We start from the raw sequence: 13,010 nt of genomic DNA, 5'->3' as shown, positions 1-13,010 counted from the left end.
AAAAGCAACAAAACCTGGACAATATCCAGGCTTGGTCTGAAGAGTGGCAAGTAACATTCATGCTGCACAATGCAAAGCAATGACCATCACCAATAAGAGGCTATATAACTACTGTCTCTTGACATTCAGTTGCGTTACCATCACCGAATCCCCATTATCAACACCCTGGGGATTATGTTGATTGGAAACTGAACTGGAGTTGCCACATAAAAATAATTGCTCCCAGAGCAGGTCAGAGGCTAGGAATATTGCAGTAGGTAACTCACCTGCTGACTCCCCAAAGCTTGTTCATTGTCTACAAGGCACACATCAGCAGTGTGATGGATTACTCCCCACTTACCTGAATAAGAGTACCTCCAACAACACTCAAAAAACTTGACACCATCCAGGACAAAGCAGTCCGTTTGATTGGAACTATATCCATTCTCTCCACCATTGATACTCAGTATCAGCAGTGTGTATTATTTACAAGATGCACTGCAGAAATTTGTCAAGATTCCTGAGCATCATCCAAGCCCATGATCACTTCCATCCAGAAGTACAAGAGATGCAGATACATAGGAACACCACCACCCACAGTTTCCTCTCCAAGCCACTCACCATCCTAACATAACAACATATCACCATTCCTTCACTGTAGCTGTGTCAAAATCTTGGAACTCCCTCCCTTGTAGTATTAATGGTCTACCTACAACACATGAATTGTCATAGTTCAAGAAGACAGCTCACCACCACCATGTCAAGGACAACTAGAGATGGGCAATAAATGCCAGCAATGCCAATGTCTCAGGAGTAAATAAAAAAAAATTCTGCCTTCCCCAAACATTATAATTAAATTTTCTGTTAGTTAACCACGTTAGATTGATTGGCCATGCTAAATTGTCTTTTGTGACTAGGAATTTACAGGCTAGGTGGATTAGCCATGAGAAATGTGGTGACGCAGGATATGTTTGGGAGTCTGGGTCTGGGTGGGATGCACTTTGGAGGGTTAGTGCAGACTCAGTGGGTGAAATGGCTTCTTTCTGTGTTGTAAGGATTCTATGAAAAATACAAATCAGAACACTTCTGGAATGCTATGACTAACCATTTTTTTTCTGGTATATTGCTTTCCATCTTTGGAAAGAATTAAGTGGCAGATTTTACAGAGAATGAGTTTTAAATATTCTGTTTTGTTTTATAGAAGCACCTAATGCATCAAGTTTGCGAATAGCAAGAATGGCCAAAACAGCTGGGAGTGTCATGGGTGGGGATGAGGTCTTTCTGCTTTGTGATAAGGTTCAAAAAGGTAAACCATCTGATAATTAAAATTTTACATTATTTCTTTCAGATATTTTGATTTGTCATTTTAAAGATTAGTAGATAGTTTTGTGAAATGTTATTATTTGACAGGTTTTTACTTACTTTTTACTGTTTTGCATGTAAGCTGAACCGCATTATTATCCTTTTATTGTGTGAAATAAAAGGAACTTAGATAATTATCAATGCTTGAATTAATATATTTCTTTCCTCAGATGATATTCAGGTACGCTTCTATCAAGAAGATGAGAGTGGCCATATTTGGGAGGCATTTGGAAAATTTGGTGCAGCTGATGTTCACAGACAGGTAGATAGCCCCAAAATATTTCATAGCTCTACACAAAATAGATGTTCAGGCGTTAAACTACAAACTATTAATTTTTAAGTAAAATTAAGATAATTATTGAAAAAATCCAGCAATTAAAAGAAAAATTCACATTTTTAAAGAATAAAGCTCAATATACTTTCAGTGCACTTAAACAATTTGTGTCATTGATTAATTATTTTAACCTTGAGTAAAGTATGGCCATGAGAATGATCTGCTTCATCAGCTCCTGAAAATAAATGTTTTGTGTAGAGGATGTATTTATCACAAAATTAAACATAAGCTCCTCACAATTTGAGTACTTATATTAATGAACAATGCATTATAGGTATTTTGCACCAGATTTTCCTTTGTGGTTGGAATCATGATTTGAACCATTTCCCAACATCGCATCCAGCCTCTTGGATGTCCTCCATTTTTCAACTTTCAGAGTCTGAGGGAGTGGGCTGGAGTTGGGGCTGCACCCCATCATTGCCCGCACCCTTCCCCCTTCCCCCCCCCCACCTCCCCCCCCAATCCATAGAAGTAGAAACAGAAGCAGATGTAGTCCACTTCCAAAGAAAAACATTAGAAGGCCTGTTCCAATTTGCTGGAACATTGATCCTTTTTTTTGATGAATATGAAGTCCTCTTTCCTTCCCATCCCTCCTGCCTCGCTTTCATTCTCCATATTCCTATTCCCCCCTCATCCTCCACCTCCATATAGCCAATTGCCATTCCCCACAACTTCCCATGCTGACTCATTCAATATTCAGGTTTGTAGATACCAGGGAGTCTTTGAGATGCCCATATGACTGTCTAACTAAGAAACGTCAATTTAAAAGAATTCAAAAAGATAATCCTATTTGGTAGTCATAGAACTATCTACATAATCAAATTCATTGTTCTCTTGACATAACACGATTATTGATTTTTAAACAAAACCAAAGAACTGCAGATGCTGGAAATCTAGTACAAAAGCAGAAATTGCTGGAAAATCTCAGCAAGTCTGGCAGCTTCTGTGGAGACAAATGAGAGTTAATGTCTCAGGTACAGTGACCCTACTTCAGAACAGGTTTTGGTCTGCCAGACCTGCTGAGATTTTCCAGCAATTTCTATTTTTGTTCCAGAAATATCAGTTTTTTGACAATTCTGTTCTGTCCCTTTCAAAGAGCAACCAATTAATCCCTTAGACTGACTCTGTTATAGCTGTTCTCTTCTTCATGTATTTATTTAATTTCCTTTTGAGGGTTGCTATTGAATTTCTATCAATCAGCGGCACGGTGACACAGTGGCTAGCACTGCTGCCTCACAGCGCCAGAGACCCGGGTTCAATTCCCGCCTCAGGCGACTGACTGTGTGGAGTTTGCACATTCTTCCCGTGTCTGCATGGGTTTCCTCTGGGTGCTCCGGTTTCCTCCCACAGTCCAAAGATGTGCAGGTTAGGTGAATTGGCCATGCTAAATTGCCTGTAGTGTTAGGTAAGGGGTAAATGTAGGGGTATGGGTGGATTATGCTTCGGCGGGTCGGTGTGGACTTGTTGGGCCAAAGGGCCTGTTTCCACACTGTAATGTAATCTAATATACAGCCATTCCAACCTTTGTTATGTGCAAAAGTGTTGCTTTAGAATTGGGCTGAGAGGTGACAAATGGAGTTCAATGCAGCTAAATGTGAGGTGATGCACTTTGGGAAGAATAACAAGAAGGCAGGGTACTGGGTCAATGGAAAGATTCTTGGTAGTGTGGATGTGCAGAGGGATCTTGGAGTCCATGTACATACATCCCTAAAAGTTGCCACCCAGGTGGATAGTGCTGTTAAGAAGGCATACGGTGGGTTAGGTTTCATTCGTAGAGGGATTGAGTTCCGGAGCCGCAATATCATGCTGCAACTATATAAAACGCTGGTACGGCCACACTTGGAATATTTTGGGAAGGATGTGGAAGCATTGGAAAAGGTGCAGAGGAGATTTACCAGGATGTTGCCTAGTCTGGAGGAAAGGTCTTATGAGGAAAGGCTGAGAGACTTGAACCTGTTCTCATTGGCAAGAAGAAGGCTAAGAGAGGATTTGACAGAGACATACAAGATGATCAGAGGATTAGATAGGGTAGACAGTGAAAGTCTTTTTCCTAGGATGATTACTTCAGTTTGTATGAGGGGCATAACAACAAATTGAGGGGTGATAGATTTAAGACAGATGTCAGAGGCAGGTTCTTTACACAGAGAGTGGTGAGGGCATGGAGTGCACTACCTGCTGATGTAGTCAACTCAGCCACATGAAGGAGATTTAAACAATCCTTAGATAAGCACATGGATGATTTTGGGATAGTGCAGGAGTACGAGCTGAGAATAGTTCACAGGTCGGCGCAACATCGAGGGCCGAAGGGCCTGTTCTGCACTATATTGTTCTATGTTCTATGTTGTTGCACAACAAAGCCAAGAATTTATTAAGTCTCTTTTAAATGATTAAAAGGCCAAAATATCTTGTTATACACTGATGTCTATAAATTTCTGAATGATATATTGAACTAACATTTGCTCAATTTTTTGTTAGGTACATTAGTTTAGAAATAATTTGACTTCAAAATAAGTGGCTTGACAATAAGTATTGGGACCATTTATAATGATGGGGCAGCAGGTTTGCAGGCAAATTGGATTCAGGGTGCTCTTTTATTTCAGTTGCTCTATTTGATCTTAATAGTGATTCTATTCACAGATTGAGGGATTACATTTTGTTTGTTCTCAGAAAATATAGTAAATTGTAAAATTTGTTATGTTTTCCAGTTTGCCATTGTTTTCAAGACGCCAAAATATTTTGACATTCACATTACAAACCCTGTCTCAGTATTTGTCCAGTTACGTAGACGTTCTGATGGTGAAACCAGTCAACCAAAACCATTTATATATTACCCACATATAAAGCGTAAGTATTATTAATTTATAATTCTGCTTTTTCATAGTTAATTGCAGTTCTTAAAATATAAAATTCTATATTCTCTTTTGTCAGATATTTATGTAAATTATTTACTTGTGAATTCCTATATGCGAATAATTTATAAAGCATATGATGTTTAATTTCTGTGCAGTTTCCATATAATATTTTTGATTGTCTACTTTTTATAAGTTACTTTATTAACCCCCCCCCTTTGGCTATAGTAGTTCACGGATTTCCCTCATAGCGTTTCATTAATAATCAATTATCAGAAGCTGTCGAGAGCGTGGTGTACACTTCAGTATTTCCGTGCAAGATGATAAAATTCAAACTATTTATTCAGCCTTTACTAACTAATCCCATTGCATAAAATAAATGGATTTGAAATGACAAACAGATTTGGAATCAAAACCTGATTCTGTGGTTTCGAGAGTCTACATTAACTAGCCACTTTCTGGTAAAATAGTTATCTGACAAAAATTAAGCTTGCTACTAGCCAGTGGTCTACTTTTTGTTATCTCTAAACAAAATATGTCACAACTACCAAAATAAAAGAATGATGTTTTCATTGGCAAGCTAGGCAGTAGGTCCAATAGGTAATGCAAAAATATATTGTGTACAATTCTGGAAGGGTTAATGCAGAGTGCCATAAACCCTATGATGATGTCATGTGGTCTTGTGGATAGAGCATCTTAGGATCTTAGTGATTTTTGAGAATATTTGTAGCTTAGGTTGATGATATGGATGTAGGTTAGCTCACTGAGCTTAAAGTTATGTTTTCAGATGTTTTACTGCCATACTAGCTAACATCATCAGTGAGAGTCTCCAGTGAAGTGCTGGTGGTATGTCCCACCTCTCTATTCATAGGTCTTGGTTTTGTAAGGTGGGGGATTTCATTTCTGTTTCTTTTTTTCAAGTGGAGTTAGCTCTTTAAGTGTGTTGGTAGGTTTATAGGCTACCATGATGCCAAGGGGTCTGAGTAGTCTGGAAGTCATTTCTGATATGTCTTTGATGTAAGGTAATGTGGCTATAGTTTGGTTGCGTTGTGTCTGCTTGTTTGGGTTTGTTTCTGAGAAATTGGATTGTGTTTATTGGTACCCGTTTTTCTTGAAAACATTGTATAAATATTTTTCTTCTGCTTTTGTAGTTCTTGGGTTCAGCAGTGTGATGTAGGTCATTGAAATAATGTCTTTATGCAGCTCTGTTTGTGAGTTTTGGGATGATTGCTTCTGGAGTTAAGTATTTGGTCTGGGTTTGTTGCTTTTCTATAGATGCTAGTTTGAAGCTTTCTGTTAATTGTGCATTCAACTGTTACGTCTAAGAATGGGAGTTCTCCTCCTCTTTTGTGAATTTTATGCCTGTCAGGATAATGTTGATGGTGTTGTATGTTTCCTCTAATTTATTCCGTTTTGGGATGACAAAGTGTCATCTATGTAGTAGACCCAAGGTTTGGGTTGGATAGATGGGAGGGCAGCTTGTTCAGGTCTCTGCATTACTGCTTCCACTATGAGCCCTGATATTGGTGATCCCATAGGTGTTCCATTGATTTGTTTGTAGGTTTTGTTGTTGAATGTGAAGTGGATGGTGAGGCATAGGTCTACTAGTTTGACTGGGATAACACACACATTCTAGGACAGGCAAAACAAAGACACGCACAAAAATTCTTAGAGGCATAGCAGTCTCACCGAACTCCACCAATAAACACATCGATTTAGATCCAATCTACCTCCCCTTGAAAAAAAGAAACAGAAATGACATCACCCACCTTAAGAAATCAAGATGTATAAATAGAAAAGTGGGACATACCACCATTGCTTCACCGGAAACTCTCACTGATTATGTTAACGAGTATGGGGACGAAATGTCTGAAAACATGCCTTCAAGTTTAGTGAGCTAACTTACATACTTACCATCTTAGGATCTTGCAGAAGTGAAATCTTGACAACTGATCCTCCTCAAACTTTCTGTAAAAATGTCTATCATGTCAATGTAACTTGTAAGTAATTGATAAATGCAATAAACTATATCTTGTTAATTTCAAAAAACTATAAAAGTGGTAGTCAATTCACTTCAGTCAAATGTTACCCAGTGCTCAAAGTTAAAAATATCACAACTAATAAGATTGAATAGCTTTTTGATTTCCTTTCCTCCCCTTTATTTCCTTATTTTTCCAGACAAAGAGCACATTCAGAAAAAATGGCACAAATCTTTACATAATTGCTCAGATAACTTTGAGGGTACACCAGAAGGTCACGCAGAAATATATAGTGATGATCTGGGAAGGGGTGAGTAATTAAACAATAACAGTAACAATTCAGTTCTAGTCTTACCACAACCAAAGAAACACTTTCAATTGCTCCACTTCCTGCTCCCTCACTTTCACCCTCAACTTCTTCCAATCCTGGTCCCACACATTTCTCATCTACATGCTCACCTTTAGTGATATCATCCGTGAGTATAGCATTAGTTTACATAGGCAGAATTTTACAGAACCCTATCAATGAGTTGAGGGTGGGCATTTCTGAAAGGTTTCCCAGTTGTCCGAGGAAGGTCCATTCATTCTTTTCCTAGTAGAGACTCTTAAATAGTCATATTTTAATATTTAATGCCCCAGCTGCAATGTTGAGGTGGGAGTGTACAGATGCAGGAAGGAAACCCAACAGGTGATCCCTCTTGAGTGGGAAGGTGGACACCTCCATTACTGGCCCATTCTCCCACCCACTTTACCTTCAAAGCATGACACCACATTCCTCAGGCCTCTATCCTAAGTTTGCAGCATTTTGATTGGTGGTACCAGTTATTGTTGCAACAATTTGCCAATGCTCCTGTGGTACTACTGAGACTACAGAATTGGTGGCTGATCAGATTGTGTGGCAACTCTCTAAGATCGAATGTATCCTGGTGGCAGAAAACATGCCTCCAGCCAACTAACATTCCTTCCTGCCATCAGACAATTCTGCTGTATACAAACACTGATAACTCCTCGCTCCAACACATTATCATCTCTCTTGAATCCTTCACTATTGTTAAACTGTAAGATTTTTGTTTGGTTCAGATTTCTCAGAGAAATTGTAACATGATATAAAGACTTAAATATGCAAATATAACACTTAAATTCAAATATAATTGTCAGGTTTAGATAGGCTTTCCTTTGTATTTCCTTTGAGGGGCATGCAGACTGGGATCACATCTCTCACTTTCGTAACTTCTACCTTGTAGTTTTTGCACCATTGTCGACCAAACTTAATCAGAAGGTGCTCTTTTACCCCAACTCATCCAATTAATCCCTCCCTCTCTTGAATCATCACTGAATTTATGGTTGATCATTCAATGAACAGGCCCTTTTGACTAACCAGATACAGTTCATATGACCCTCACACCACAATGCTTCTTCCATCCAACTTCAAGATCTTCCTCTTAGGTAGACTTTCTTGTATTCCATTCTGATCAGTACAAAGAGTTTTAATCTCATATGAGAGGCACTGTGGGCTCCCACACTGTAGACTCTGGGGTTCCTCATGAAAGAATACTTCTTATTCCAAACCAGTTAGGAGGGGTAAACTAATTAATTGACAAAAAAAAGTGAACCAAAGAAACAAAACCTATTAAGCAAGATTTTAAAAATGCAAATATATTCAACTACCTTTCTTGAAAATAGCACACACAGGCATGAACACAACCTCTCCAAGTTTGGAACAAAGATATAAAACTCTAAGAGTATTACGTTTAAAGTTATTTTGGCCAAGTAATGGTTGAAGTCAAAGAAAAGAACTGTTCACAGATTGTCCAAAAAAACTGGTCTGTAGGCAAAGTAACTTTCTAAGTAAGCTTTTGATGCTGGCATTACTTTTTGGATCAGTCAAGGCTAGTTCAATTCTATTTTCCTGGAGATAATATTGTAGATTCAAACCTTTCCTTTAAGTACCCTCCATTTGCAGTACTGACGCCTTCCAGGCGTTTTCAGCTCACATACGTTCATGAGATGGTTTTCACGCCCTGTGACAAGTTCTCGCTGTCTGTCTGTGCCATGTGACCTCCTTCAAAGTGCTGTAGCCCAAGCAACAAGCAGCTTGTGTTCTGTGTAAATGTAGCATTTTTGCTGAGGTAGAAGTATTCACCATTTGTAAAGTGCTTTTTTTCAATAAATTCAGATTAATATATGTTTATATATGCACACACATATCCAGTCAATTATATTAATTAATATTTTACAATACATCTTCATGACAAATATAAAAACAATAAGCACATCTATGATTTTATCCAGTACAAAATGATAGAGTCATTAAAAGGTTAAACAGGATTTTATTTAGAAAAATCTATTGCATTGCTTATTCAAACTGCAATCCTGGATGAGCAGAAATTTCCTCCATTAAATTTTGGGAAGGTCAAAGCCATCACTTGTGCACACCACTCCAAATTCTGTTCCCTAGCTACTACTCTATTCCTCTCCATGGTAACAGTCTAAGATTAAGCCAGTTTGTTCACAACCTTGTGTCATATTTGACCCCAAAATGAACTTCTGACCTCACATTCATGCCGTTGCTAAGAATAAGACTGCTTATTTCTACTTCTGTAATATTTTCAGACCTTGCCCAATCTTAGCTCATTTGCTGTTAAAGCCCCCATTGATGCCTCTGTTACCTCTAGATTTGACTGACCATTCCAGTACACTCCTGGCCAGTCCACCACATTTTACCCATTTTAACCTGAGATTATACAAAACTCTGCTGCCCATGTGTTAACTTGCATCAGTCACCTTTTGTCCATTTGCTTACCATTTGCATTGGCTCCTTGTCAAAACCATAACACCATAAGATATAGGAGTAGAATTAGGCCATTTGGCCCATTGAGTCTACTCCACCATCTGATCATGGTTGATAAGTTTACCAATCCCATTCTCTTTCCTCGCTTCATAACCGTTGATCCCCCCTACTGTCAAGAACTTATTTATCTCTGTCTTAAATGTACTCAATGACTTGGCCTCCACAACCTTCTGCTGCAATGAGTTCCACAGATTTGTTACTACATGGCTGAAGAAATTCCTCCTCATCTTATTCTATGGGATCATCTCTTCAGGTTTGTGATACTTGTGACCCAGGTTTGTTTCCAGCCTTGGTACCTGCCAGTGTGAAGTTTGCACATTTTTCCCATGTTTGCATGGGTTTCATCGGGTTGCTCCAGTTTTCTCCCACAGTCCAAAGATGTACAGGTTAGGTGCATTGATTATGCTAAATTGCTCCATAGTGTCCAGCGTTACGCAGGCTAGGTGGCTTAGCAATGGTAAATCTGGAGTTAGAGGGGTGCGATACTCTTTGAAGGGTTAGTACAGACTTGGTGGGACAAATGCCCTCTATATTCACTGTTGAGATTCTATGATGATTTTGTGATTCTGCAGGGTCCAAAACTGCTCACAGTATTCCAAATGCAGTCTGATCAGAGCCTTATACAACCTCAGAGCCTTATGCAACATCACTGCTCTTCTATTATAGCTCTCTTGAAAAGAATGCTAACATTGCATTTGCATTCCTACTTTCAACTGAACCTAAATTTTGACCTGATGAGAATCCTGATTAGGACTCCTTTGTGCTTCAGATTTCTGAAGTCTTTCTTCATTTAGAAAGTGTCCACAACTTTGTTCTTTCTTCCAAAATGCATAACCTCACATTTTGCCACATGGGTATTCTATGTGACACTTCTCTGCCCACTCTCCAAGCCTGTCCAAGTCCTTCTGCGAAACTCCGCGCCTCCACAACACTACTTGGCCATCCATCTGTCTTTATGCAATCCACAAATGTAGCAGCAGTTCCTTCGCCTAGATCATTAATGTATAACACAAACGGTTTTGGTCTCAAATAGACCCCTGAGGAACTCCACTAGTTACCAACTGCCATCGCTTTATACCCACTCTCTGCCTTCTGCCAATCAGCCAAAATCCTGTCTTTACATTGAAGATACCCTCCATCATATTGAATGGGACTACCACGATACTCATGGAAAGATTTTGAACAAATCTAGCAACTAAAAAGTGGATATCCATTAGGCAGTGCAACAGCAGTAGTATCCCATTCAACCACAATCTGTACCTTCAGAGTCCTTCATATTTTCCAGTATAACAATATGATGAAGCCAGGGTGTCAATGCTGGTTCAAGGAAGAATGCAGGTGGGTATACCAGGAGCAGCACCAAGCATACCAAAAATGAAGAGTTACAACACAAGACTACTTCCGTGCCAACAAACATAAGCAACAGTGCTAGATAGAGCTATGTGATTCCACAACCATGGATTAGGTCTAAACTCTGCAGACCTGTCACATCAATCCAATTGGGCAACTAATCAAATGCTTGGAGGATGGAACCCCAAAAATATTTCCAATTTCAATGATGGGGGACCCCAGTATATCAGAACAAAAGGTATGGCTGAACATTTGGAACTGTCTTTGATCAGAAATGCCAAGTGCATGAAAAGTCTTGGCCTCCTTCAGAGATCCCTAGTATCACAGATACCAGTATTCAGCCAAATGAATTCACTGCAAGATATGGAAAAAGATGGATACTGGATATTGTAAACGACCTGACAGTATTCCAGCAATAGGACTGAAGCTCTAGATTATGCCATATCCCAAGCCAAGCTGTTCCAGTACAGCTACAACACTGACAACTCTGATAACTACCCAGCAATTTGGAAAATTACTCTATGAGAAACAAATCCTGGCCAGTCAGTCATCATCCTACAAGTCTATTATTGATCATAGGCAAAGTCATGAAAGGGAGCAGCATTTGCACAGAAATAATCTGCTCCCTGATGCTTAGGCGAAAGTAATGACTGCAGATACTGGAGATCAGAGTCAAAAGGTGTGGTGCTGGAAAAGACTCCGTGACTCCCTTGTTAGGTCCACGCTCCCCACCAACCCACTGTCCACTCCCGGCACCTTCCTCTGCCATCGCAAAAAGTGTAAAACCTGCGCTCACTGCTCCCCCCTCACCTCCCCCTCAGGCCCCAAAGGATCCTTCCACATCTGAAAGAGATTTAACTGTACCTCCACACACGTCATCTTCTGTATCCATTGCTTTCGATGTGGTCTCCTCTACATTGGCGAGATAAGCCGCCAACTTGTGGAACGTTTCAGAGAACACCTCTGGGACACACGCGCCAAACAGCACCACCACCTGGTGGCTGAACATTTTAACTCCCCCTCCCACTCTGCCAAGGACATGTAAGTATTGGGCCTCCTCTACCACCAAACTCTAGTCGCCCAACTCCTGGACAAAAAATACCTCATCTTCCGCCTTGGTATCCTCAAACCACACGGGATCAATTTCAATGTCACTAGTTTTCTCATTTCCCCTCCCCGCACCATATCTCAGATCCAACCTTCCATCTTGGCATCACCTTATTGAACTGTCCTACCTGTCCATCTTCCTTTCCACCTATCAGCTCCACCCTCCAGTCCGACCTATCACCATCACACACCCACCTTCATCTACCTATTGCAATCCCAGCTACCTCCACCAAAGCTCCACCCCATACTTATTCTCAGTTCCCTTGGGCCACCACTTCATTCCTGATGAAGAGCTCATGGTTGAAATGTTGACTCTCCTGCTCCTTGGATGCTGCCTGACTAGCTGTGCTTTTCCAGCACCACATTTTTAGTCCTTGATGCTCAGTTCAGATTGTGTCAGGACCTCTCAGTTGTAATCCGATTAGAGCATTGATCCAAACATGGACAAAAGAGCTGAATTCAAGAGGTGGTAGGGGTGATTGTCCTTGAAAATGAGGGAGCCCAAGCAAAGCAGAACTCAATGGGAATCCAAAGGAAAGCTTGACACTGATTGTGGTCATACCTGGCACAAAAAATATCATTGTTGTGGATTAATCATGACAGTTCCAAAATTTCACTGCAGGTTTACCTCAGAGCAATGTCTCAGGTCCAACCATCTTTCTCTGCTTCTTAAATTACTTTTCTTTAATCATTGCCAGATATTCACTGACAATTACACAATATTCAACATGATTTGCAATGCCTCAGATACTGAAGCAAGCTGTGTTCACCTGCTGCAATACTGGGATGACATATAAGCACTTTCACTTAGCTTGGCCACAAGCACTGGAATATCCTCCCTACTCCTCTAAACGTTTCTTTTTGCTTCTAACACACTCCTTAATATAGAGTCACAGAGTCATACAGATGTACAGCATGGAAACAAACCCTTCAGTCTAACCCGTCCATGCCGACCAGATATCCCAACCCAATCTAGTCCCACCTGCCAGCACCCGGCCCATATCCCTCCAAATACTTCCTATTCATATACCCATCCAACTGCCTCTTAAATGTTGCAATTGTACCAGCCTCCACCACTTCCTCTGGCAGCTCATTCCATACACGTACCACCCTCTGCGTGAAAAAATTGACCCTTTTATCGGTCTCTTTGACATCTTTCCCCTCTCACCCTAAACCTATGCTCTCCAGTTCTGGACTCC

The 13,010-nt window shown here is 40.1% G+C and overlaps 1 protein-coding gene across 5 annotated transcripts in view; it reads left to right on the top strand.

Annotated features, from left to right (window-relative positions):
* LOC122556673 (nuclear factor NF-kappa-B p105 subunit-like) overlaps nt 1-13,010 on the top strand; it is a 151,293-nt gene that overhangs the window by 124,867 nt on the left and 13,416 nt on the right. For 4 of the 5 annotated variants that reach the window (XM_043703690.1, XM_043703689.1, XM_043703691.1 and 1 more), the window contains 4 exons: nt 1,181-1,285; nt 1,512-1,603; nt 4,381-4,519; nt 6,703-6,813. In XM_043703690.1, the coding sequence (XP_043559625.1) occupies nt 1,181-1,285; nt 1,512-1,603; nt 4,381-4,519; nt 6,703-6,813 (447 nt within the window). The remainder of the gene's footprint in view (nt 1-1,180; nt 1,286-1,511; nt 1,604-4,380; nt 4,520-6,702; nt 6,814-13,010) is intronic. The other variant, XM_043703692.1, reaches the window with a different exon arrangement.

The sequence above is a fragment of the Chiloscyllium plagiosum genome, chromosome 14 (genome assembly GCF_004010195.1).
Source record: "Chiloscyllium plagiosum isolate BGI_BamShark_2017 chromosome 14, ASM401019v2, whole genome shotgun sequence".
Taxonomy (NCBI): domain Eukaryota; kingdom Metazoa; phylum Chordata; class Chondrichthyes; order Orectolobiformes; family Hemiscylliidae; genus Chiloscyllium; species Chiloscyllium plagiosum.
Note: the sequence above shows the minus strand (reverse complement) of the source record. Positions and strands in the feature narration are given on the sequence as shown.